At 51.0% G+C, this 24,509-nt stretch overlaps 1 protein-coding gene across 6 annotated transcripts in view; it reads left to right on the forward strand.

Annotated features, from left to right (window-relative positions):
* The first annotated feature begins 410 nt into the window (after positions 1 to 410).
* Positions 411 to 24,509, forward strand: part of TOX2 (TOX high mobility group box family member 2) — a 138,799-nt gene continuing 114,700 nt past the window's right edge. For 3 of the 6 annotated variants that reach the window (XM_053574576.1, XM_053574586.1, XM_053574578.1), the window contains exon 1: positions 411 to 555. In XM_053574576.1, coding sequence (XP_053430551.1) covers positions 457 to 555 — 99 coding nt within the window. In that variant the 5' untranslated portion in view covers positions 411 to 456. Of the gene's footprint in view, positions 556 to 1,597; positions 1,807 to 19,614; positions 19,704 to 24,509 lie in introns of those variants that run through there. The other 3 variants (XM_053574588.1, XM_053574589.1, XM_053574582.1) reach the window with 3 other exon arrangements.

Genomic DNA, 24,509 nt, shown 5'->3' on the forward strand with positions numbered 1-24,509 from the left:
CCATCTCCGAAAGAGTTCCTGACACCACCTTCCTCCTGTCCTCCCCACACCGCGTAGGGGCTCAGTGCCACCCCAGTATTTAGGGCAAGGAGTATCCCACTTTCGCGGGGGGATGTCTAACGGGCTTCTTCCTCCCCTCACCCTTGGTGGCGAAAGGCGGGACGGGAAAGGACCGCCTGGACAGGTGCGCAACCCTCGCGGAGCTTCAGGGGCGGGGACACGGGGACGGTCCGTCCCGGAGGAGGGATCTCCCGGCCCCGGCCTGGGCCCCCAGCCCTCGGCGGCGCCGGAGGCCGGAACAATAGCGCGCGCGGGCGGGGCGGGGCGCTGTGCCGGGCACCGCCCCCGGCCCGCCCCCCGCGCTCGCACACCGGCTCTCACACTGGCTCCCACCCGCCGCCCGCCCAGGCACTGCCCGCGGGAGCCGCCGCCGCCGCCGCCGCCGCCGCGCCCGCCATGGACGTCCGCCTGTACCCCTCGGCGCCTGCGGTGGGTGCGCGGCCCGGGGCCGAGCCGGCCAGCCTGGCTCACCTAGACTATTACCATTGCGGCAAGGTAGGCGGGGGAAAGGTTGGGGGGGCAAGGCGGGCGGGGCCTGCCCGCGCCCTCGGACCTCCTGCCCGGGCCCGAGCATCCCGGGCTGGAGCGCGGGGCAGGAGTTACCTGGCGTCTCAGAAAGCGAGCGGGCACTTGCAGGGCTCACGGGGGACACGCACACATCAGTCCCGCCGACGGGCACATGTCAACCATACGGGTACCCTGGTGGTTCCACTCACGCCCTGAGTTGTCCTGAACACAGGCAGAAGTCATCCCGACAGTCACCCACACGACCTCACCGTGACACACTCATCCACGCCCTCCTGAAAGCCTCACATTCATTCATAAGCTGACACACGGTGACCCACGGTCACACACAGACAGCCGTGCACTACTTACAGTCCAGTCCCACACATCACCCTGACACGCACTCACCCACGTACACTGTCACAGAGCCACATACAAGTCATCCATACACTATGATAACACACACACCATTACATGACCCCATCCGCTGTCACACCCAGTCACAACTGGGGATAGGCACACAAAGGGTCTCTCGACAGTCACACGCGCGCACTCACAATGACTGACATGGGCGCACACTGTCTAACACAGCCTCCCCTTGACGGTGAACCTCAGACACAGATTGCTCTGATGGTCACATAGTCCCACGCGGTCACACTCGGGGACAGCCACACCTCGGTCATCCACACTCGCGCGTCGGGGTTTTAACTTCTTGGCGCTGCAGCGCACTAATTGGGCTGTTTACTAATTGGCTGTCACTGCCCAGCGGGGCCTCGGATTCCAAGTTGGCAGCGGCCAATCGAGGCCTGCCTCCTTCCGGGAACGGTGAGCGGCCGTCCCTCCAAGCTGGGGTTGCAGTGCGGAGCACTCTTTCCCCCACATTTTCCCGAGATCGCCACCCAACCAGAAAGGTCCCCGCGCACTGCGCCCGGCGCATCCTCCCCGATGGAGGCTCGCGTGCCCGGAACCCTGGACCCGAGGTGTTCGAGCTCCGGTCCCCGCCTGGGCCCAGTGGGACTGTGAGGTGCTGCTGTGCAGTCTGCGTCCTCCTCCCTCGCCAGGGTGGGAGCTTTCAAACTTAGTTCAGAGGCCACACGGTCTGTGCGTCCGCCGACCGGTGCGCTGGTCCGGGGCCGGCTGGAACCGAGCGCGGTTTTTCGTCACTCGGAGCCCGGATTGAACCGCTCGCGTGGGTTTCCTCGCGGCCCCGGCGCAGACGCACGGGCTCCGTGGCTAAGTGTGGTGAGTGCGCGTCCGGTGGTTGGATTCGCGGCCCTCCCAGGGTCTCTCTCGCGCACTCCGTAGGATTTTCGCCCAGCCGGTTGTCGTGGGGATGTTGCAGGATGGGGGCGTCCCAGCGCGGATCTCGGAGCCTCCAGGGCTGGGCCCTGCGGACTGCGCCCTCAGGCCCTGGGGGAGAGGTTCTGGCAAAGCCCTCCGCAGTTTGCCTGTGGCGGGGAGAATAGGGCCACCAGGTTTTGGGGCTATAAGGGGTGGTGGTGGGTGAGGAGTGAGATGTGACCAAGGGTGGGGGTGGTTACCTTTTATCGAGTGACCCACAAAGTTACAAGCCAGAGAGGGGGATGGTAGCCTCGGGAGAAGGCCGATTCTCCAAGCTGCTTTTAGTCTGATGGAGGGAAAATAGATTAAAAGTAGCAAGTGAAGTTTTCAGGGAGGAGAAGGTCGGGTGTGGGGGCAGCTGGTCTGTCTTCTGCCCTTGGCTTTGTTATTTTTTTAAATATGAAGTTGACAAGGTAGATTTCAGCCTCTGGCCTGGGGACGTGGATGGAGATTGGAGATTTGTACCTAAAAGTCTAGGGTGGGGATTAGCCTGCGATGTGCTCTTTGGGGATGGTGTTTCTGTAAGTGAGCCTTCCCAAATAGGGCGGTTTCGGGGGCAGGGACTCAGACCCGGCCTTTGCTTTTTTCTGATGCTCTATAAACCTCTGACTCAGCACCAGAACCCGTTTGAACCTTGGTGGGGAGGGTCAGACAGGGAGGGAAGGAGAAGCCAGGATTGTGGCTTCTTCTGTGATCTGGGATGCCTGGCCCGTCATGAGTCCAGATGGGACACCTGGATAGGTGAAAGGAAAATCTGACCTTGCACTTGGATGTGAAAGCTGCTACTCAGTCCTTCAGGCTAAGGCAGGGTGAGGCAGGAGCGGTCACTTGGGTCACTTGGCCCCTTGGCTCACTTAGCTGCTAGAAGTCTTTTGGTACCAGATCCCAAGTGGGTGTGGCCTTCCGTGGGGGGTGGGGCCCTGTTGTGACCAGGAACTCCCCTTTTCTGGCCCATGAAGCTGATGGTGAAGAGCTGGGGAAGGAAATGCCCAGGCTCCACCTTACAACTGGTGGCTAGCAAAGCTGGAGGATAAACTGAGGCCTGTGGTGCAGCAGTGACCTCACTTAGGGCTTGTAGTCTGGGCTGCAGACTTGGCTCACACATTGGAGGTGCTGTCCCTGGAGGCTTGTCCCACAGGGATCAGGCCTTAGAAACACAAGGCAAGAATTTGCTCAAGTGATGCTGTACCACTACAGGGCAGTTGACCTGGAAAGGCCCTTGGCGACTGTCCCCTTGGTGACTATCCCCTTGGTGACTGTCCCCTTAGTGATCCTTTACAAAGAGATTCCCAGCCTTTTTAAACTCAAGTCATGAACAGTGATTGTTCTTTTGGTATCTTTTGTTTGAAAAAAATACCAGTGACAAAAAGCTGCTGTAGTTTCATTTTTGCTTTGAATTAGGCATATATTTTATTAGTCACAAAAATATTCGCATGCATTAGAAAAATAACTTATCAGGCAGCACCCGTAGCTCAGTGGTTAGGGCGCTGGCCACATACCCTGAGGGTGGCTGGTTCAAACCCAGCCAGGGACAGCTAAACAACAATGACAACTGCAACAAAAAAATAGCCAAGCATTGTGGTGGGTGCCTGTAGTCCTACCTACTTGGGAGGCTAAGGCAAGAGAATCGCTTGAGCCCAAGAGTTTGAGGTTGCTGTGAGCTGTGATGCCACGCCGCTCTACCGAGGGCAACATGGTGAGACTCTGTCTCAAAAAAAAAAAAAAAAAAAGGGTGGTGCCTGTGGCTCAAAGGGGTAGGGCACCAGCCCCATATGCCAGAGGTGACAGGTTCAAACCCAGCTCTGGCCAAAAACCGCAAAAAAAAAAAAAAAAAAAGAAAAATAGCTTGTCAGATACAAAGCAGGCACATTACTTTTCTAATGTAATGAAACTGCTTTTTTGAGCGTCTGGGCTGGTGGCTGATCAGTATCAGTGGCCCCATGCTGGGAACCATGCCTCCTTTTCTTCCTTGTGTCACAGAAGGGGAGTCAGGGAGGAGTGTACTCATGGGTGATGTAGCCATTAAAATCAAAGCTGAGCCCTGAGCCCAGGTTTCTTGACCCCTGGATGGATAGTCATTTGGTCTCCCAACAAGTCCCCATATGGGTCAGGGGTTAGGACCCTGTGAATCCTTCCTGAGGTAGCTATGAACTCCTTTCACTCAGGTGTTGGCACTTTCCCTGGAGCCTGCTGGGATCTCCCTCCCCATCTGTGCCAGACCAATGTAAACTGGCCATTGGAACTGGGTAGACCCAGTTTTCAATCTCCATTTGTGGCTTTGTGACTTGGGGCAAACGATTTTTAGATTTTGTTTTTTTACTGAGATAGGATTTACATACAGTAAAATACAGATTATAAATGTACGGTTTCATGAGTTTTTTTTTTTTTTTTTTTGAGACAGAGCCTCAAACTATTGCCTTGGGTGGAGTGCTGTGGCATCACAGCTCACAGCAATCTCAAACTCCTGGTCTTAAGCGATTCTCTTGCTATAGCCTCCCGAGTAGCTGGGACTACGGGCACTTGCCACAATGCCCGGCTATTTTTTTTTTTTTTTTGCTTGTAGTTGTCATTGTTTGGCAGGCCGGGCCGGATTCGAACTTGCCAGCTCTGGTATATGTGGCTGGCACCTAAGCCGCTTGAGCTACAGGCACCACCCCAGTTTCAAGAGTTATGACGAATATAAAGACCTTTTTAACCACCATCCTGGTTCACATGAAGAATGTTCATCTGAATATGCCCCTTCTGGTCAGCACTCCTAGTCCCGACCTCCAGAGGCAACTGTTTATCTGATTTCTATTACCAACACTTTGCGTTTTTAAACATACGAACTATATTTAACGTCTAGAACTTCATATGCAGCATAAACATTTGTGTGTCTGGCTTCTTTTTGCTCAATGTAACATCTTCAGGATTCATCCTGTTCTGTGTGTCTCTAGTCTGTTCCATTTTATTGTCGAGTAACGTGTGTATTACATTGTATGACTATAGCACAATTGGTTTATCCGTTCACCTGTTAATGGACATTTGGGTTTGTTTCCAGGTCGAGACTGTTATAAATAAAGCTGTTGTGCACATTCTTGTACAGGTCTTTTGGGGAATGTGGCAAATTATTTACTATCTCTGAGGTTTGGTGTCCTCTTGAGGACAAGATTGCCAACCTCTGAGTTTCAGGAGGACTAAGTGAAATGACGTAGACTAGGACAGTTCTTGGCACATACCATTCGATTACAACATTATTAACCACCTGGGACCTATTCTGGTGAGAGGCTTAGCATCTCTTTTCCAAGCATCCTTTATCTCTGGTCTAAACATCTTTCAAGGCCAACTTGGGTACCACCTTCACCATGCAGTGCTCCATGGCCAGAAAACTTCTTTTTTCCATCGGGCTCCCCTAAGACTGGTACCACATAGGATGTGGCATGTTCTGGTATCCATTATTCAATCGACAAACATTTATCAATCAATCTTTGTTCTAGGCACTGCGCTAGGCAACCAGTACTGTTGTAGTGAACTAAAGTGACTCAAATTGCTGCCCTTTGGAGCTTTATATCAGCATGGGAAGTTGTAAATATTATATATGTGGGAAATATATGGTACGATATTGATGGCAATACAACTTTGGAGAAAAATGGAACAGGGAAGATGTTTTGAGGGTGCCAAGGCCTGGGGGTGATCTGCAATGTTAAATAGGGGGGTTGGGGAAGACCTCATGGTCTAGACCAGTGTTTCTCTAATCCATGTACATGGTAAGAATCATTTGGCAAGATTTTTCAAGCAGATACCTGCACTCCACCTCCAGAGATTCTGATTCAGTTGCTTTGGGCTTGTCCTTGAGAATGTTCATATCTGATGAGCCCCCAGATGATGTTACTGCTGGCTCAAGGAACACTTTGGGTAGCAGTGGTTGGTTGTTTGTGTACAGGTTTTTATGGGCTCCTGGCAGGCAGGAACCATGCCCAGCACCTGGCACAGTGTCTGAAGCATAAGTGCTTAGTAAATGAATGATTCAACTTTGCACCCACATAGCTCTGGGCACAGCCTTGTGTAAGGATGGGGATCTAGACAAGCTTGATTAAAGAGTGATTGGAATCACTTTCTGAACAAAAATCCGTGAAGTGGGATTGAAATATAGACTTGATCTGGACTTGACAAATATGGGGTCTGCTCAGCATCCCTGGTAGGTGAGAGTCCCCACAGCTCTTTCTTCTGCAGGGGCACAGGTGGCTATAGGCGGGTCCTATGGAAGGGACCTGGGCCAGGTTAGCTGAGGGCTGAGATGGCCGGTCCCGGGGAGTGCCAGAAGGATGCATCTCTGTTAGGAAGTTCTTCTTTACTTTCCATCCAAGCTCCATTCCTGGAGCTCTTCTCCAGGACTCCAGGACTTGGGCATGTCCAGAGCAGCAGCCTAGGCCTGACCATGCTGACCCCAGTCTCCTGGGTGACCTTGAGCATGTCAGGGCCCTTCTCTGGGCCTCTGTTCCTCTCTGTGCAAAGGGAAAGCAAATCAGTGACCATCAACCTAGTGGGATGATGTGGTGTGGAAATGTAATGAAATAAAGTCTAGGGACGTCTTTTGTAACTGTGGAGTGTGGTACCCTGGAAGAGGTGAGGAGATGGGCCAGCACGTGCTTCAGAGGGCGGGAACCACTGTGTTTCTTTACTTTTGTATTCCCAGAGCTGTCCTGGCACACGGGCGCTCAACAAATATTTGCTGAATGAACGAATGAATTTGGGGCTGGCCAGGTGCAACTTGTGGCTTGACTGAGCGACCATTTGGCTCTTATAATCTGAAGACTTTGTGGTGAGCACATGGAGTCCAGGGCAGGCAGGGGCCCAGCATCCTTCAGCTGCCCTGCCATTAGTAGAAAAGCTTCACTGTGTAGGCCCAGAGGACAGAGGTCCTTAGTCCAAGAATCCCCCTGCTGTGTGGCCACCTGCCCTGTACAGTTCTTTTTTTTTTTTTTTTTTTTTTCCCTGTACAGTTCTGTAGGGGAAGCTGTTTTGCTTCTCTGATTTCCAAGAGCTGGTCTCAGTATTTAAAGGGAGTGTGGATTCTGGAACCCAGAGACCTAGGTTTGACAGCCTTCACCATCATCATCATGCAGCCAAGTTATTTAACCTCCTTGTGCTCAGTCTCATCATCCCCAAAGTGAGTACATTAACACCTCCCTGGTGGATTTGCTTTGAGAGTTGGAGATTATACATACAGCACTTGGCCCCAGCAGGAAATGCTTTTATTTCCATTCAGAAAGAACAGCCCAACTGAAAGTTAAACTATGAGAGGAACTTATTTTTTTACACCAGCTACTGGAGGACTGACCATATATGGCAGCCACCTGGCTAGTTCTTGTGATGGGACAGGTCTGACTTTCCTAACATCAGACACATTTGTGTCTGGGTCTCTAGACCTGATTTGCTTGGGCCTGTGGTTGGAAGAAGTCTGTTGTTAGACTGTTGAGGATTGTAAGAGCTGCTCATCCCCTCCACCCCATGTCTTTCTGTTACCTTCTTGAATCGGCACAGGAGAGAAAGTAGATTTTGCAGGCAGAGAAAACTGGCTCACATTGCAGCTGCCCCCTTCACAGGCTTGGGCTGGTGACCTCGTGCACATCTCTCGACTGCGGCAGGTCTCAGTCTTCTTGTTTGCACAAGACGACAGAAATACCTTCCTCATGCGGTTGCTGTGGAGTTCAGATTAAAGTAACAGATATGGAAGTTCTCTCCAATCTAGAACACTGTTTCCCAGCCTTGGCACTACTGACATTTTGGGCTGAATAATTCTTTGCTGCGGGGGTTGCCCCAGGTTTTGTAGAGTGTTTAGTAGTATCCTTGGCCTCTGTCCACTAGCTGCCAACAGTGTCCCTGGCCCCTGTTGTGACAACCACAGATGCCTCCAGACTTCACCTGTGGTTGGGAACCACTGATGTGGGAAGTGTGTTCCAGGCAAACTAGAAGATGTTGGTGAAAAAAGTGGCTGAGCTGCAGGGTTTGTGCTTGGCTTGTGCTTCCTGGCTGGTGTTTGAGCCCTGTGTCTCTCTCCAGTGAATCATGTACCCACAGTGTTGACAGTCGCCTTATTTACATGGAGTCAAACCTATAGGGTGATTTTTCAGCATAGTTTGGGAGCGACAGTAAACACATATGGTAAGTAATTATTAACCTAATGATTCGTGGTAAATGGCAATTTTTGTATCTTGGTGAAAAGATGTTTTATGGCACAGGATAATAAATTTTGATCAATTACCCTGACGTTTAAAACTTCCTACTGTACAATTGCTATTTCTGGTGCCTGCTAAAATGAGCAAGGAGACTGTGGTTTTTCAATGCTTAGTGGTCTGTTTACTGCTGGGTTTCTGAGATGCCAGCAGTTATTTATCAAGGGCCTACTGTGTGCTAGGTCCTGGGGATTCAGCCCTGTCTTGAAGGTTCAGAGACTCAACAGGAGAGTTTTATTTATCAAATGTATGGCTATGTGGATGTGAACTTTATTGGCTCAAAATGCAGAATGATAATTAAATATAAAATTGTCTGGGGCAGCGACAGTCCCAGGGCGATGGGGAGGTTTCATGAGGCAGTCTTACAGGAATGCCATGCTGGCTACTTGGCGTGTAAACTGGTGGCATGTTCCAGGCGGAGGGCAGCAATTACAAAGGTGGTCGGGGGCACTGTCAGCCTAAGGAGGAGGGACCTGCCTATGTGTGGTGTACAAGCATGGAACGCCTCAGACCATCACAGTGTGGGGAAGTCTAATGGCTTGCGATTGATTTTCCCCGTAGCCAGGGGCACTCTGCTTCTCAAACTTTAGCCTCACAGAAAAATCTGGAAGGCAGCTAAAACCAAGACTTCTGGGGTCCACTCCCAAAAGTTATGATTCAGTGGGTCTGGGGAGGGGCCGGAAATGGGCACTGCTAATGTGTCGATGGTGCTGATGTTGCTGGCCTGGGAACCTCACTCAGGGAACCACTGGTCTAGACCAAGACCTGGGGATGGGTTGCTGGCCTGGGGCATCAGCCCTGACTGGGGCACAGCTGGTGTGCATCACCTCCTGATGGGCCACGGGCTGAGTCCCCTGCCCTGTGGGGAACGGCTTACACTGGGTTCCCTGGAAATAGACTCTGCGATGGAGATTTGCCCTTGGAAGATTTATTTGTGGAGCATTCTTGGCAAGGGTAGGGGGTGCCCCTGCAGAGGAGCACAGGAGGCTTAAGCAGGGGAGAAGCTGTTCTGACAAAAGTCACCCTACAGGGAGCTCTGCAGCTGTCCCAGACTGAGACAAGGGGAGGGCTCAAACCTTTGATGCCTTCGCAGCCAGTCATGAGTGCCCTGCCATGGAGAGCAGTTCCCTTGGGACAGAGCTGGGAGCTCCTGTGGCTGGGGGTGGGGTGCATGTGTGTGAGTGTATAGAGGAGAAGTGGGGGGCATCACCGTGTCCACGTCAGGGAGATGCATCTTGGGGAGAAAACTCAATTTCCTCTTGGTTCCCATGGAATCAAGGGATGATCATCGGCATGACTTTGAGTGACTTCGAGTCACTTGCTGAAGATTCCTCTATGTCTCATAACATGAGACAGATGAGCCATCTGCCCTGCGGGGGGAAGGCGGGATAGTGGCTTCTTAGGTCCAAGGGAAAACAAAGGATCATAAAGTTTTCATGGGCCCAAAGAGATGCTCTTCCACGTTCCAGGATACAAATGAGCCCAAGTTTTTCACTGAGTGTTTATCACATCTCAGGCTCATTTGCTCCCATCATCTCCTTCAGTCTTTGTAAGAACTACGCCAGCTATGTGTGTTCCCACTTTTTAGGTGAAGAAAACTGAGATCCAGATCAATCCAGTGACCAAAGTGGCCAAGAGCTTGGTAGTGGGAGAACCCCACCAGGTGGAACCCCCTCCTCCGGCTGCAGGGATGGAAGACTGCCTGAGCTGGCCCCCTTTTGGGGGGGAGGTGCATTGGTTCCCAGTTGAGCCTCCTGTCTTAGTTTTCAACTTCAGGCATCATTTGGCAACAGAATGTCTTCACATTACAGCTAATTAAAACGTGCTTATCTCAAAGTTAGGCCTAATTTACAGGAATGATTTAGAAACTTGCTGGGAACAAATCCGACTCTGTGGTATAACCCAGGGTCAATCTCATGCATAAATTTTATTGTTTCATTTGTGCTGTATTTTGACTTGAACCGAACTTTATACTGAGGAAGATGGACCCTGGGCCTTTTGTTGCTCATTTATTTTGCAAATATTTACCAAGTGTTTATTGGGTGCTACTTACATTATTTAGAGGTCTCCTGTCCCGGCCCCATGCTTTCTCTGTTCTCTGTCTCCACCTGAGATGTAAGTTAGTTTTTGTGCAAAATCTGATGGTGGATTTAAATGTGAATTTGGGTTAAATGGAAACGCCTGGGTTTGTATCCTGGCACTAATAAGCTGTGTGACTTTGGACCTGTCACTTAGCCTCTCTGAGCCCCAGTTTCCTCATGTGACTACTTTTGCATCTCAGGTGAGGTCTCTGGGAGATCAAATAAGTCATCTTCTCCCTCGTTCCTGCTGCCAGGCACTGCTCACATCATCTGGCCCCTGGTGGAGCAGCAGTGTGTGTACTACTGGAGGTTTTGATGGTTTTTATAGGTTATAGGAACTTTTCAGTTCAGGCTAGGTGCAGAGCTTACTCCCATTGAGATGGTCTCTTTTCTCTCATGTATCGGTTTCCTTCTTTCTCATGGCAGCTTCCACGGGGAGTCTTTAAGGATCAATTAAACATTCACACTCACAAGCCTAATGCAGGCAACACTTGGCAACAGTCTCCTCAAAGGATTTGGGACTCAGCCTGCCCTAGTCTGCCAGCAAGGCACATGATCTGTGCCTCTTCTGCAGCCATCTCTGCAGCAATACGCGGAGGTGGCCAGGAGCTGTTCTCTTTGCTGCTGCTCCCTCCCAGGTTTAAGTTCAAGTGCAGAGGAATGACCCCTCCGTGGGTGAATTTAGAAGCCTAGCAGCCTTATTCCTCGCAACAGCTGCATTTCTCCTAACACTTCCATAGGCTTAGCCTCGGAGGCCCTCACAAGGGACAGGTCAGTGACAATCAGATATTTATAATTTGTATGTAGTTCCTTTTAGTCCAGATGCGACTTACCAATCAGGGGTCATTTTTACCATGAGTAGAGTTGCCTAGTAACATATCATACGATAGTTAACATCTTGGCTCCCTCAGGTTTCCAAGGGACATATGCTGACAATTAACAAGGTGAAATTCTCTTGCAACAAGGAAATGGGTTTGATTAACCCTTTACCCACAGTCATCATCCTATTCCACCCCATCCCCACCCTGGTGCTTTTTGGCCTCTCTTTTGGAAAGATAAATGATGTCCTCAGTATGTTTTGTAACATGTTCCATGCTGTGTATATTTCACGACAGATTTATAGAAGACACACACACACATACACACTGTGGCCCAAAGCTACGCTTTGTAGTCATACTGGCCTGGGATCAAATCCTGGCTTTGCCATTTATTAGGAGTTAATTCACTTATTCATTCCTTCTTCATTCATTCATTCAGCCACCCAAAGATCACTCATACTTGCTGTATGCAAGTCTTTGTGGTAGGTGCTAAGCACGAACAGGTGATTAAGACATGACCTTTGATCGGGTGGTGGGGAGGTGGGAGATACAGTCTTATTTAAGAGACAGACAAAAGTAAATAATTTCAAATGCGTGCGGTAAGCTATAGTAGAAGTAGCACAGGAGACTGGGCCCATCAGGCCAGCCTGGGGATAGTCAGGGAAGGCTTCTCAGAGGCGAGGACACCTGCCTGTGTTTGAAGGGGAGTAGGACTTGACCAAGTGAGGAATGTAGGGAAAAGCATTCAGGCAGAAGGAACAGCAACTGCAAAGACATAGACGTCAGGACATGAGGCAGGAGAAGGGAGCCAGGGGTATGTAGAAAGTTATTTCTTATCTTTGACCTCAGTTTCCTCATCTGCAAAATGGGATCAGCAGGGCTTCCTTGTCTGTGAAATTAATTGAGGTAATAATGCATGTTTAAACACTTGATACAGTTAGCTTTAATTCCTATTCCAAATCTATCTACAGATGCCTAAGAATCAGGCTTTGATTTTAAATGAGACAAGGATTAAAAACATCCAGACCGGCCTGGCTGCTCACTGTGTGATGTGGGTTTCCTCCAGCTGCGCTTCTGCTGGTCGCGTTACTGCTCTTGGGGAGGGAGCACTAGATATTTTCCCGCTGTCCTAGATTGTGTCCTCCGGTATCGTTGAAGCACCTAATTGTGTCTTCGTAATGGCTCGACATTAGCAATAAGCTCTGACCCTGTTGAGGGGCTCCCTGGGCCAGATTTCTGCCGACAGCCTGGCTTCTGTCGGATGCTCTGGCACCATCTTGCTTTTCTGAAAGGCGGCCCCTCCCATATCCCAGCCAGGGAAGCTTAGCTGTCAGTGGCAGTTTGGAGACATTTACTATCCAGTGATGGAAAGTCGCCTACCAGGATGAGCCGGAGAGCCGAGATCTTTGCTGTGTGTAAATCGGATCCCTTCTCTTCTCCATGCAGAGCTGCTCAGTGGCCCTGCGTGGTTGCTTGGTGAATTCTTACAAACCTAAATCATATCTTCTCAGATCTCAGCTTAAAATCTCCCAATGTCTTCCCCTAGCTTGTAGAAAATATAGGACTCCTCCCTGGCTCCCGAGTCCTCACCCGATCTAGCCCCTGTCGGTGATCAGCATCCCTCCCAGAACTGGTGTCCCAGGTACCAGGCTTTGTGCTGAGAACTCAGTGGGGAGCAAAGTCACCACCCCTGCAGCGACCCTATCCCTGTAGTGACCCCATCCCTGCAGTGACCCCCATCCCAGCCACCCTCCCCTTCTTGCTGTTTCCCAGACCTGCCATGCTTTTCTCTTGTCCGAGGAGCTTTGCACATACTGTTCCCTTGGCCTGGAATGTTCTCTCCATCTTTCTTCACATGCTGGATCCTGCTTTGCCCTCTGGCCTCAGCTTCATGTCCACCTTCTCACACCCTGACCTGCTGATCATTTTTCTCTGTCGTAGCCTCTGTCAGGCTCTTCTTCACAGTACGATGTAGTTCTCAAATTACCTGACTTGACTCCTCCCTCTTCAGGACAGCAAACTTGAAAATCCTCTGAGATCATGTTTGTGCTGTTCGACACTGGGTCCCTAGCACCTAGCATGGTGGCCGCTCTGTCACAGACGCCCAGGAAAAAGTTGTTGAAAAGAATGAACAAAGGAAGGCGGTGGATTTTATTTCCTACAGATGGCCCAGTAACATGTCCCAGGGTGTCTTTCCAAGAATAATCCACGCACCCTCTCTGGGCCTCGCCTGTCTGGTTTGTACATTGTTGCCAGGAGGATTAAGCACATAAATAGGAGGGATAAAATGTCTGGGGCCTGCCAGTGTTAATAATGAGAATTCTCAAATTCTCACTGTAGCAACATACCAGGCTCATTTCCAGCTGAGCCCAAGGAAGAAAGTTGAAATGAGAGTCAAGAGGGTTCATGTTTGAAATCCTCATCCTCATGATTTTTAATCAATGCCTGACTCCCCGGGGGCACAGGCTGGTGCATCAACCCCTGTTTTGTACACTTCCCATCTCCCTGTGGGGAGTGACCTTGCCTTTGCTGGGAGGGAGGTGTCATTCCCAGTTGCTTGGCTGGGGTATCTGGGGCACAGTCAGCCTGGCCTTCAGCGATAACAAAATCTCTCCCCAGCCCGTGGGAATGTTTCTGTTTAGCAAGCAGGACTTTTTGGTGACTTCTCTGAAGTTATCATCTCTCTTTTTTTCTTTATTTAATTCATAACTAAACTGTTAATTATGAATACTATTACCTGCCAAAGAGTTTAGGAAATGGGGGATATCCCCTGTCTGCTATGATCCCACCTGTACAGGGATCACATATACACTTTCCTTTCAAAGCTTGCAAACTGCTCTACCCTTTCCTTGTCCACCAGAAACCTTTGCTCATCTTTTTCTTTGCCTGTCTTATCAATGTATAATTTGCCTACTCATTAAATTTCCTGTTTATGTCCCTCCCTCTTCCCCTCCCCCACCCCCTCACTGGAATATCAGCTCCACAGGGCAGGGGTCTCTGTGGTGTGCCCGTGGGTGTATCTATCACAGCCACTCTGACTGCCAGGCCTCCAGCGTGGACATTCCTCAGCCACCTGGCATACTCATACATACATGTCTCTTTAAAGTTCTAGCTCAAGAGCCACCCCCTCCGGGAGGCCTTCCCTGCTGTCCATCCCCTTCTGGGATCTGTAACACTGTGGGCTCTTGTGGCTGGCCCCCTTAATGTCCTCAAGGGACAGAGGTCTCGAAGGCTGTGTCTGGGGAGCTTGGACTTTGACTCCAGGGCAGTGGGAGTCCTGGCAGTGTGCTGCATTTTAGAAGCATTGTCATGGCCGTCTTGTGGGGAAGGACAAGAGTGGGACAAGAGTACAGGCAGGAGAGGAGTCGGGAGGTGATGCCTCTGGCTCAGGAGGGAACAGATGGTGGCTTGAGGCCATGTTGTCTAGTCAGGGGACCACTCACCACATGTGGCTGTTCACACTTAAGGTAAAATAAAACCAAATTTTAGTTGTTCAATCATACTGGCCATACTCTGTGGATGCAGAGGATTTCTGCCATTGCAGAAGATTCTGTGGGTCCTCTCTGGTTTGGACTGGGGTGCTGGAAGGGAGTACAAGGAAGTTGGGGGAACAGCAGGTCTCAGCAGGGAGAGAGCACCAGATTCGGGGACTGGCTGGATGGGGGTGTGTGGCAGGGAGGAGGTGTCAAGGATACGACTCCAGGAAGTAGAATTCCCAGGTCAGAAAGAGCAAGCATTTATATAGGTCCCGATTCATGTTGACATACCACTTTCCAAAAGTGTCATCACACCTCCAGCAGCTTGAGAAGGTGCCTATTTTATTGTACCCTCCCCACCCCCAAGGCTTATTATCTTTTGAAAACCCTCCCATTGTGTCTATACCTCCTGCCAAATCTGCCTTCATTTAGGATCTAACATGTGGCCCGTGAGGTCTTTGTGATCAGGGAATTATATGTATATTAATGCAGATTTCAATAAAAAGAGTTATGTTTGCCATGGTGGTACGGCCTGATGCTGTTTAAATGCCTTTGGTAATATCTTCAATCAGACAGCAAATAGAAAACAGGAAAGTTAGTAATAAAAAATGAATTAGGACGATTAGCAAAAGGTGAGCCACTTCCCTCCTCAGGCTACAGGCAGAGTTGACCGAGCTTTGCTGGGTGCCTCCTGTCCAAACACACGTCTGGATTATTGCAGCCTCCTGGGCTGGCCCAGGGGTCCGCTCAGCACATAGGACTTGGTTATTGCATTTAGTTTTGTAAAGGTCATGGGCAGCCCCTCAGAGGGGCTTGGAGGGGCTCATACAGGCCAGGGGTGGCCTGGAGGGAGGCCTCTGTGGAGGGGTCTGTGCCTTTCCCACCACCTCTGCCTCAGGGCAGGCCAGGAGCCTCTGTAGAGACATCAGGGGGCTTTGGTCCCCCTCTGCATGTTGTCCCGGAGAATCTCATTTACCTCTCTTTCTGGCACCTTCCTCAGGATGCTTTTGGGGAAACTTTCCTAGCTATCTAGGGGTGGGGGTGAACTCCCTTCAAGAAGGAAATAGAGGCAGTGGCTCTAATTGACTCATGCAAACACTGGGACTAGCTCCTGTGGCATCAGAGAGAAACAGAATTCTGGTGACAGAGGAAGGTGTGTAGGGTTAGAGCTCAAACCAGGACAAAAAGCTTCCACCTGGGTGATGTTGGGATTCACCCTTGCCTAGGGCTAAAGGGACCGCGTAGATGCCACAGCTAGTGGTCAGGTGATTCATGTCCCTACTAGCTGGCTCACCTCCACAGCCAGTGGTCAGGACTCAATGACATCTTAGTTCATTCAGGCTAAATATAACTAAACATCAAAGCCTGAGTGCTATGTATGTATTTATTCTTCTCACTCAGGGAGGCTGGGTAGTCTCAAATCAAAGTGCCCACCGAGCCAGGTCTGGTGGTGAATCGGCTTTATAGACAGCCTTCTTCTCACTCTAACCTCATGTGGCCGCAGGGGCCAGCTAGCTCTCTGGTGTCTCTTTGATAAGGGCCCTAATTCCAATAAGGATTGGAGGTTATTGCAATAAGGTCACAGTGCTCTGTCCTGTGACCTAAGCACCTCCCTAAGGCTCCATGCCCTAATACCATAAGGATTTCAATGTGAATTTTGAGAGGACACAACATTCAGACCATAGCACATCGCGTCAGCGTTAGCAATGTGAATGCCACAACAGAGGGGAGGGTGCCCATGTCCCTGGCTCATCTCCGTGGTGGGTTGGTCACTGCCAACCTTACACCAGCCCACCTCGAGCTTGTGCGTGCCCACCACATGGAGTCTTGTTAAAATGCAGATTCTGGTTCAGCAGGTATTGCATGGGGCCAGACGTTTTGCCTTTCTAACAAGGTCTAGAGAATGCTCGTCGGTGGGGCACACTTTGAGTTTCAAGGCAACTGGGGGAAGCTGAGATCTCTAGGAGCAGAGCCTGTGATGAGGATTCTTGTGGGAGAGATTTAGTGGGGAGTGTTCTCAGAGGAGTGGAGCCCCGGGGCATGAGTGCTCTCAGAGGGGTCGTTCCACCTAGAGGCCAGGGCTGGGCCTTTTGCACACCCATGTCAGGCAGTCATTGGGTGTGGGCTGCTGGGAGAGTGCTTGTCTCCATCAGCCAAAGACATTTCTCCAGAGGAAGGGCCACTGTGTAGCACCTAGGCAGCAGCAGTGAGCCACTGGAGGATGATGCAAAACTAGGAGAAGGGGTCCGGTTGGGACCCCAGTATTGTCTGTGCTCAGGGTCTTTGCCTGAAAATGGCCTTGAGCAATGTGGACAGAGAAGTGGGACTCTTGAGCTCTTGTTTGCACTCCGCTGTGTCCCCTTGGGCGAGCTACTCCCCCTCCCTGGGAGCTGCTTGTGTTGTGGCTTCATGAAGTTTTGGTTGTGGTTGTCCTTGGTCCTTGTCCTTGGGCTGTGATGGAGCGAGACCTCTAAGAAGGGTGGGCTGGAGACATACAGAGGCAGGGGGAAGGGAGCAGGCATTTATGAGGTGTTCATCCTAGGATGAGTATTTCATCTATGTTATTTATTAATCTTCACAATAGCTCTTGAAATAACAAGCCATCCCCACTGTGCAGAGAAGGCGGGAGAGATGAGGTCATGGTCACAGTGGGTCACAGTGAAGTCTGTTTGTCAAGAACATGCTTTCTCTTCCTATCGGACCATATACCACGTAGGGAAGGGTGTGAGAAAGGGGACCACTGCAGACCTGTCTGCATGGAGCTGGGGACTGGGAGGACGCTGAGTACCAGGTTCTAGAGTTTGGACCCTGCATTAGGGAGACACATAGGGCTTTGGGGCAGGGCCAATGCTTGCAATGTCATGCCCTCCACGGCGGGGCGCCTTCCCACCCCCACTCTGAGCCATCTTCTCCACACTATCCTCTGTGTGTGTGTTTTGCAGGTGGGGTTCATCCGGACCCTTCCAGGGGTGTCCAAACTGCAGCCCTCAAATATGCGAGGACCATTTTGCTTCTCTGTGGTGTAGGAATATTGCGAAAATCATGCACAGACCTTTTGTGTGTGTGTGTGCATCACTTTCATTAGCATATTTAACGTGTGGCCCAAGATAGTTCTTCTTCCAATGTGTAGCAGAGAAGAGAAAAGGTTTGACACCTCTGCGTGATTTTCTGGACATTCGGGCTATTCAGGGCAGAGGGTGTCTGCTCTTGCTGTAGATACTTTGTGGGGCAGAGGGCAGGCTAAGCTGTCAGCCATGGTCCTGTAATCATATTGCTGTCCAGAGGTCTCGGGGACAGCCAGGTGACAGCCTTAGAAGTAAATGGAGCAAGGACCACAATAATTATCCCAGGTGAAGGCGTCTGTGGGTTTGGGGTGTGTCGGGACTTTGAGGGGAGGATTCTGTCCTTAGTTATCTTCAGTTTTCATCACTCTGTTCCCTGACTCTGTGTCCTGAGCTTTCTCTCCCAGTCAGTGCTGGAAACATCCAGATCTTTCTCCCACATCCTCCATGTCAACCTCTCTTGAGCAGGGTGTTGGGAAAGCCACAGTCACAGCTTGGCACATGGCAGGAGACGCTGATATCAAACACAGAAACGCTTAGCACCCAGTGGGGTGGTGGAGTTAAGTGTGAAAGGTACCAGTGGAGTGAAGCTGTGTGTGAGGAGGAACTACTATTTATTGAACACCTACTATGTGCCAGGCCCTATGCTAAAAGTCTCTTGTATGCTATCTTATTTAACCCCCAGAACAGCCCCATAAGTTATTACCATATCACAGATAGGATACCTTAACTCAGAGAGGCAGAGAAACTTGCTCGAGGTCACACAGCCTGTAAGAAATAGAGTAGATCATGAACCTGAATCTGTCTGGCTTTGAAATCATTGCCTACCTTGTCCAGGCTTAAGCCAATGTCATTGGCCAGCAGGGCTCAAAACCAGTGGCTCAACCTTCCCCTGTCCCCAGCTGCTTTCCAGCGCCCAAGAGGCTTCTGTTGTTTTCAACTTGATGTTGAATAGATTGGACACATGCTCTCTGCCTGTGAGTACATCATGGCAAATGCTCTTCTACTAACCCCTGTATCAGTGGAACGAGCCGCCCAAAATCAGTGGCTTGGAGCACACACCATTTCATTTAGCTCCTGGGCTTTCTGGTAGGACTAGTTGGTCTCTGCAAATTCTCTCCTGCATCTGTGATTAGCTGGCCAGTGCTAATCTGGGTGCTGGGTGGCCTAGGATGGCCTCCCTCACACGTCTGGCAGTTAGCAGGCTGGGAGTCGGGGCCTGGCCAATGGTTGGGTCAACTTGTCCCTGGTCCCTTGTCCTCCAGTGGACTGGCTTGGGCTCGTCCATCTGGAAGTTCCAGGGTTCTCAGCATAGCAAGAAGGAACAAGGGCCAATGTCCCAGTGCTTTTCAAGCCTTGGCTTGTGTCACATCTGCTACTATGCCACTGGCCAACTAAAGTCACAGGCCCAAGCCCAGACTTAAGGCATGAAGAGGTGGACTCCATCTTACTGATGATGGTGGTATCATCCGGGGCATAGGGTGTGCCCGCAGGAGCGGGAGGATTCCTGGTCATCTTTGTAACCTACCACAGCTACTGCTGTTCTTTAGACAACAAACCTTCACTGAGCCCCTGCTGTGTCCCATGCACTGGCAGGGACTCCGGGGTGAGCAAGACAGGCCTAGTGCTGTACTTACATGGCTTCGAGTCCAGCCAGAAAATAATGAAGGCCTGACACAATGAGAGCATGACAGGTGTGTTGGAGGCCACACGGGCCGGGAGCCCAGGCCACCAGGACTGTTGGGGGTTCTGTCGTAAGACTAGGAGTTTCTAGGTGGTGGGGTGGGGGAAGCATCCAGACGGTGAGAACAGCATGTGCAAAGGCCCTGTGGGGGGTGGGACCTGGCATACCTGAGCACACAGGGAAGAGCCAGTTCCCTTTAAGTGTTGGCAACTTTGGGCTGAAGAAGGAAGGTTTGGTTCACAGATGTCCTCTGAGCATACCTGTGTGATGCAGCCTCAGGAGGGAGGTGGGGCAGGCCCTTCCCACGGACAGCTGCACTGGACATAGTGGGCTTTGTGGGCTGTGCAAGGAGTGAGGCGTTGGTGCCCATGAGGGGACCCAGGAAATCCCTGTGGAAGAGGAGGGTCTTGAGCACAGCTGAGGAAGGGTCCTGTGTGGAGCCCAGAAACACTCAAGGGCAAGGTAAGCAGGGTGCTGGGGAGTGGGGTGGGGGCATTTGGGCTCAGTTCTCTTGGCCAACGGTCTTTGCACCATGAATTAAGAATGGGGTGCTCATATCTGGGGGAAGGGTGCACACAGGGTTGCCTAGCACCCCCTACCCCAGCACATTCTGGGCCTCTAACTTTAAACCAGCCTCTATGTTCATGTTTGAGGCTGGGACGGCTGTCCTGGGTGGGGCCCTGATCGTTGAATCCACCTTTGTTGTCTCTAGAGCCTTCCACAGGTCCTCTAAAGGCACAGCAGGGTCTGTGGTTTTGGAGAAGTCCTGGCAGTAGTAGGAGTCAGGATAAGGATCAGAAATGAGCCAGCACAGATTGGAAACACAGGACAAGTCAGACAAATCTGAGTGTGAATCTCTGCTTCTTGCTGACACAGCCATTAGACTCTGTGCGATTTGCTGCCCAGCCCTGAGCCTCGGTTTTCTGACCTGGAAGAGGGGGGGCAGCTCCATCCTCCGTGGGTCTAGCGAGGAGGGCCTGTGGGGCTGAGCTAATGGTAGTCCCCTTGCTCATGTGCACCCAGGCTCTTGTCTGTGTGTGGCTGAGGACAATGCAGGGACCGTGATGACTGCACAGTGGAGAGAAGTGAACACTCCTCTTACCAGGCTCTGGGTGTCAATGAAGCTGTTTTCCTCAGAATAAACAGAAACCATGGCAACCAGGAAGTATCACGTGGGCTGGCAGCCCATCCCAGTGAAGGCTAGGAGAAGGGCCTGCCGCAGATGCAGGGTCCACTCAGGACTCCGCTGGCTGTGGGCTGACTTACGGGACTCCCTTAACCCTCCCTTCCTGCTTAATAGAGGACTGAGAAGTTCTGGAAGAATCGTTCCTGACTCTGGGTTGCTGTTCAACCTGAAATTTTATCGTTACGTGGTTTTACTTTTAAGTCTTGTCCTGCAAGTGAAAGCAACCCACCCTTGCCAGCCCTCCCCCACCTCCTAATGGACGCAGTAGCAGGGCTCGCCGGCATGCTGCGGACGTGGGCACCGAGACAGTGGGAAATCTGCTCTGGGAGGGTGGGCACTGGGCCTGCGGGCTCTTTCAGGCTCCAGATATCCAGCGAGGTGGTGGTATTAATACTCCACTTTGCAGAGGGCCTCAGCTCCTTACCCAGTAACTGGCAGGGCTGGGATTTGAACCTGGGTCTTCATGCTCCAGAGCTTATTTTCATACCATCTTTAGCTGATGTGGGGGCTCAGTCACCAGCACGGCAAGGAATAGAGCTTTTGTCAGCTCCCTGAGTGGAGGCGACTGGACTGTGATGCCGGCTCCCCAGCACAGCGAGTCCAGGGTGGTGGTGGAGAGGCAGTAGGTGAGGTGGCCTTGTAGACCAGGGAGGTTTCCCAGCCCTTGTGTTTCTGCCTCGTGGCCTCGTTGTGCACCTCTGGTGGGAAGGACCTCTTCCCTTGCTCCTGGAAGCTTGGTCTTACTTTAGCTGGAAGCTGTAGGTAGGGCTACCCAGAACTCCTGGCTTTACCTTCTGCACCTGCAGCCTTCCAGACAGGATATCAGAGTCCTGGCTTGGGCAAACCCCTTGTCTCTTGGAACCGCAGCGTCCTCATTTGTAAAATAAGAGAGTCCATGACTCAGTGGACAGTGTAGTGTGGGGGGCATCTCTGGAAGAGCCCAGCACCTCAGTTCCAGTCCTGTCTCTGACAGTTACCAGGTGTACACATCTAGCAAGTTACTTAACCTCCCTGTGCCTCAGTTTCCTCCTCTGTAAAATGGAGCTAATACTTGCATCTACTTTAATTTGTGCCAAGGTTTGCACAGAAGTCTCATCATATTGGGACTGGAGAAGCTGGGTGAAAAGAAAGGATCAAACCCAAGTCTATAGTAGATCCTGTCACTTTCTGGGCAAAAGCTGAAGTCAGCAAAAGTCAGCCCAAACTCAGCCATGCTAAAGTACAGTTCTGCTGTCAGATTCCAGCCAGGGGCAGAGTGTGTATGGAGAGGGTGGGGCTGATTAATAATAGGACAATGCCAAGGCCAACCAGGCATTTTAACAAAATGAGATTGGAATGTGGCATTGCCCATGAGCCCCACAAATGAGTCCCCACGGTGTGGTTGGAAGACAGATGAAGGCTCATTTGGGGAGACCATTTGTATAATCAAATGTAAGTTGGAATTCTTACCCTGCAGCTTGGAAGCTGTGTGGCCTCAGGAGCTTACTTTACCTCTCTGAGCCTGTAAGCCCACCGGAAAGATGAGGCAGTTAATTCATTTTTCTGGGTTGTTGGAGGATTGAAGGAGAAACAGACAAGACCAGTGCCCAGGACACAGCAGGTGCTTGCTAAGAGTGGCTTACGGGGCATTCATGCGATGTGGCCCAAAGATTCAGCCAGTGCTGCTGCTGAGAGACCCCAGAGGTCATGCCAAATCGACCTGTTGACCTCTGACCTGTTCTGCGGAGGTTTCCTGCTATCCTTATGGGGCAAGAAGTCAAGGCGGAGACATTTTTCTCTGGGGAAAACGAAGTCGAATGGACTTGTTTCCCAGGGTGATCAGCCCAGGGGTGTTTGGAGCTTGGGGCAGGCGAGTCCCTGGGCTGTGAGTCTGAGAGCCTGGTGCAGGGCGTGATCATGGGGAGCCTCAGAAGAAAGTGCATTGTGAGGACTTTCTCTCCTGAGGACAGTGGGGCTCCTTGAAGGCTTTTAGATGGGGAACAGCAGATATGGGGTCATTTTTTTTTCTTCAAGAAAGCCGTACTGATTGGTCTGGAAAATGAATCGGAGAGAGTGAGCTAAGAGGCTAGTTTGGGGACCCAGGGCAGGGTGGGGGTCAGAGTGGTAGGGATGGAAGGGGAACAGGAGGTGACTGAGGAGACCAAGGGAGCAGGGAAAAGGACACCCTCAGAGGTGTGGCCCAGCCCTGTGGTGCTCTGTGCTTTGAGTTTACGAGGCACATGGAAGTAGCAACCACATCGTGGACACGAGGAGCTGGGCAGGGCACCTTAGACGTGCAGAGCAGCTTTAGTCACGTCCCTCGGGTGTGATTTGTTTAATAGAAGCTCCAAGCTTCTCAGCACTTAACAGGTGCTGACGGGGGCATCACAATATTGTGAAATTAAGCTGTGAAGCCGACTTCATTACCAGCTTACCTGGCGATGAAGCAGCCGCCTTAGTTAGCACTGATGGTTGGGCATGACAGAGCTAAAATTGAACTTGGCAATTACTGCTCATGAGAGGTTCTCAGTGCAATGAAAGGAAGGTTTCGTGGAAATCAACCCCGGTAATCACAGGGTTTAAAATTAGGCAGTTACTATTAAGGCTGCTCTGTCAGCACGTGCTTCAGGGTGAAGGGAAGAGGGGGATAGAAACTTGGCTCTTGGCTGACTCGGGTTACCTTGCATTCACCTGCATCAGGTTTGTTTTTTTAAAATGAGTTCTAGAAAGGTTTGAGAGACTCAGTATTAGTGTCATGATGCAGGGGGGCCATTGGATGATGGGTCATTTTATTTATTTATTTATTTATTTATTTATTTATTGTTTTTTTGGTGGGGGCTGGGTTTGAACCCGCCACCTTCAGCATATGGGACTGGCGGCCCCGGATGATGGGTCATTTTAAAGTCCTCTTCTTTTTATTTGCATGAGCCTGCCCCCTCTTTCTCAGCTTCGGCGTTTTCTCTACACTTGGGAGGGGGTTTCCTGAACAACTTCATGCCTCTCCTTGGGGTCCCACAGGAAGGGCTCAGCCCTTTGTTGGTTCCTCAGTGCCTGGAGGAAGAAAAGTTCCTGAGCCCTCTGGAGAATGAGAGTCAACACAAAAAGCTTGTGCAGATTCAGTTGTGAGTGGGTCTGAGCTGGGTGCACTGACTCTCATGAGATGAAAAGACAAGTCAACTCACTGCTTTGAGCCTCAGTTTCCTCATCTGTAAAATGGGGACTTGTGTTGTGCAGGCGTGAGGACTGAATAAGATAATCTAGGCACCACAGACCCTCAGCGTGGTGGCTGTTGATATTAACAACGATAGTTATAGGCTGCACCGGACCCTTTCCATAGGGGGCAGCTGTTTTGCCAAATACTCACACCAGGAAGGAACAGCGATTCCCATCTTAAGATTAGTAAACAGAGGCTCGTGAAAGATATAACTTTGTCCAGGTTCTCTGGATAAGGAACGGGTAGAGCCAGGAGTCAAGCCCAGGAAGTATGGCCCCAGAGCCTGGCTGTTGTCCCTGCCCCTCACCCAGGGGACGGTTGAACAGCAAGAAAACAAGCACCCTGGACCAGCTGCCTCTGTGGCTGAGGACAGAGAGGAGCATTAAAACAGAAATATCTTTCCAAAAGGCTGCAGCTCCTCCACAGGAAGCTGAGTCATTTCTCTTTGTTTTGAACCATAACCATTGAGTTGCCTCAGAATCTAAAAAATAAAAATAAAAATAAAAAATGCTGAGTTCTTTCAAGGTGGAGGAGCCCCTCCCTAGCTTCACCCTAGATGGAGCTGAGCAGAGTGTCCGTAGAGATGGGATCCCCTGCCACCGCACTGGATACCTCGGCACCACATCTGGAATCCCGTCCCACACTCTGGGCTTTGCAGTGCTGAGCCTCTGTTATCCAACCCACCAGGTGGCTGCACCTGCCCCAGCCCTGCCTTCCCCATGGGGCTGCAGGATCAGGAGGCTGCTTCCTCAACTTCACACCTGTGGACCATGTGGTCCTCACCCTGAGATTCCTCCTCCAAGCACATGTGGCAGAATGCAGTCCAGAATCTTCTGTTCCCTGGCGTAGCTCCTGCAGATAGATGGTAGAGTTCAGTAAGTGATGAAGA

Source organism: Nycticebus coucang, chromosome 21 (assembly GCF_027406575.1).
Source record: "Nycticebus coucang isolate mNycCou1 chromosome 21, mNycCou1.pri, whole genome shotgun sequence".
NCBI classification, from domain to species: Eukaryota; Metazoa; Chordata; class Mammalia; order Primates; family Lorisidae; genus Nycticebus; species Nycticebus coucang.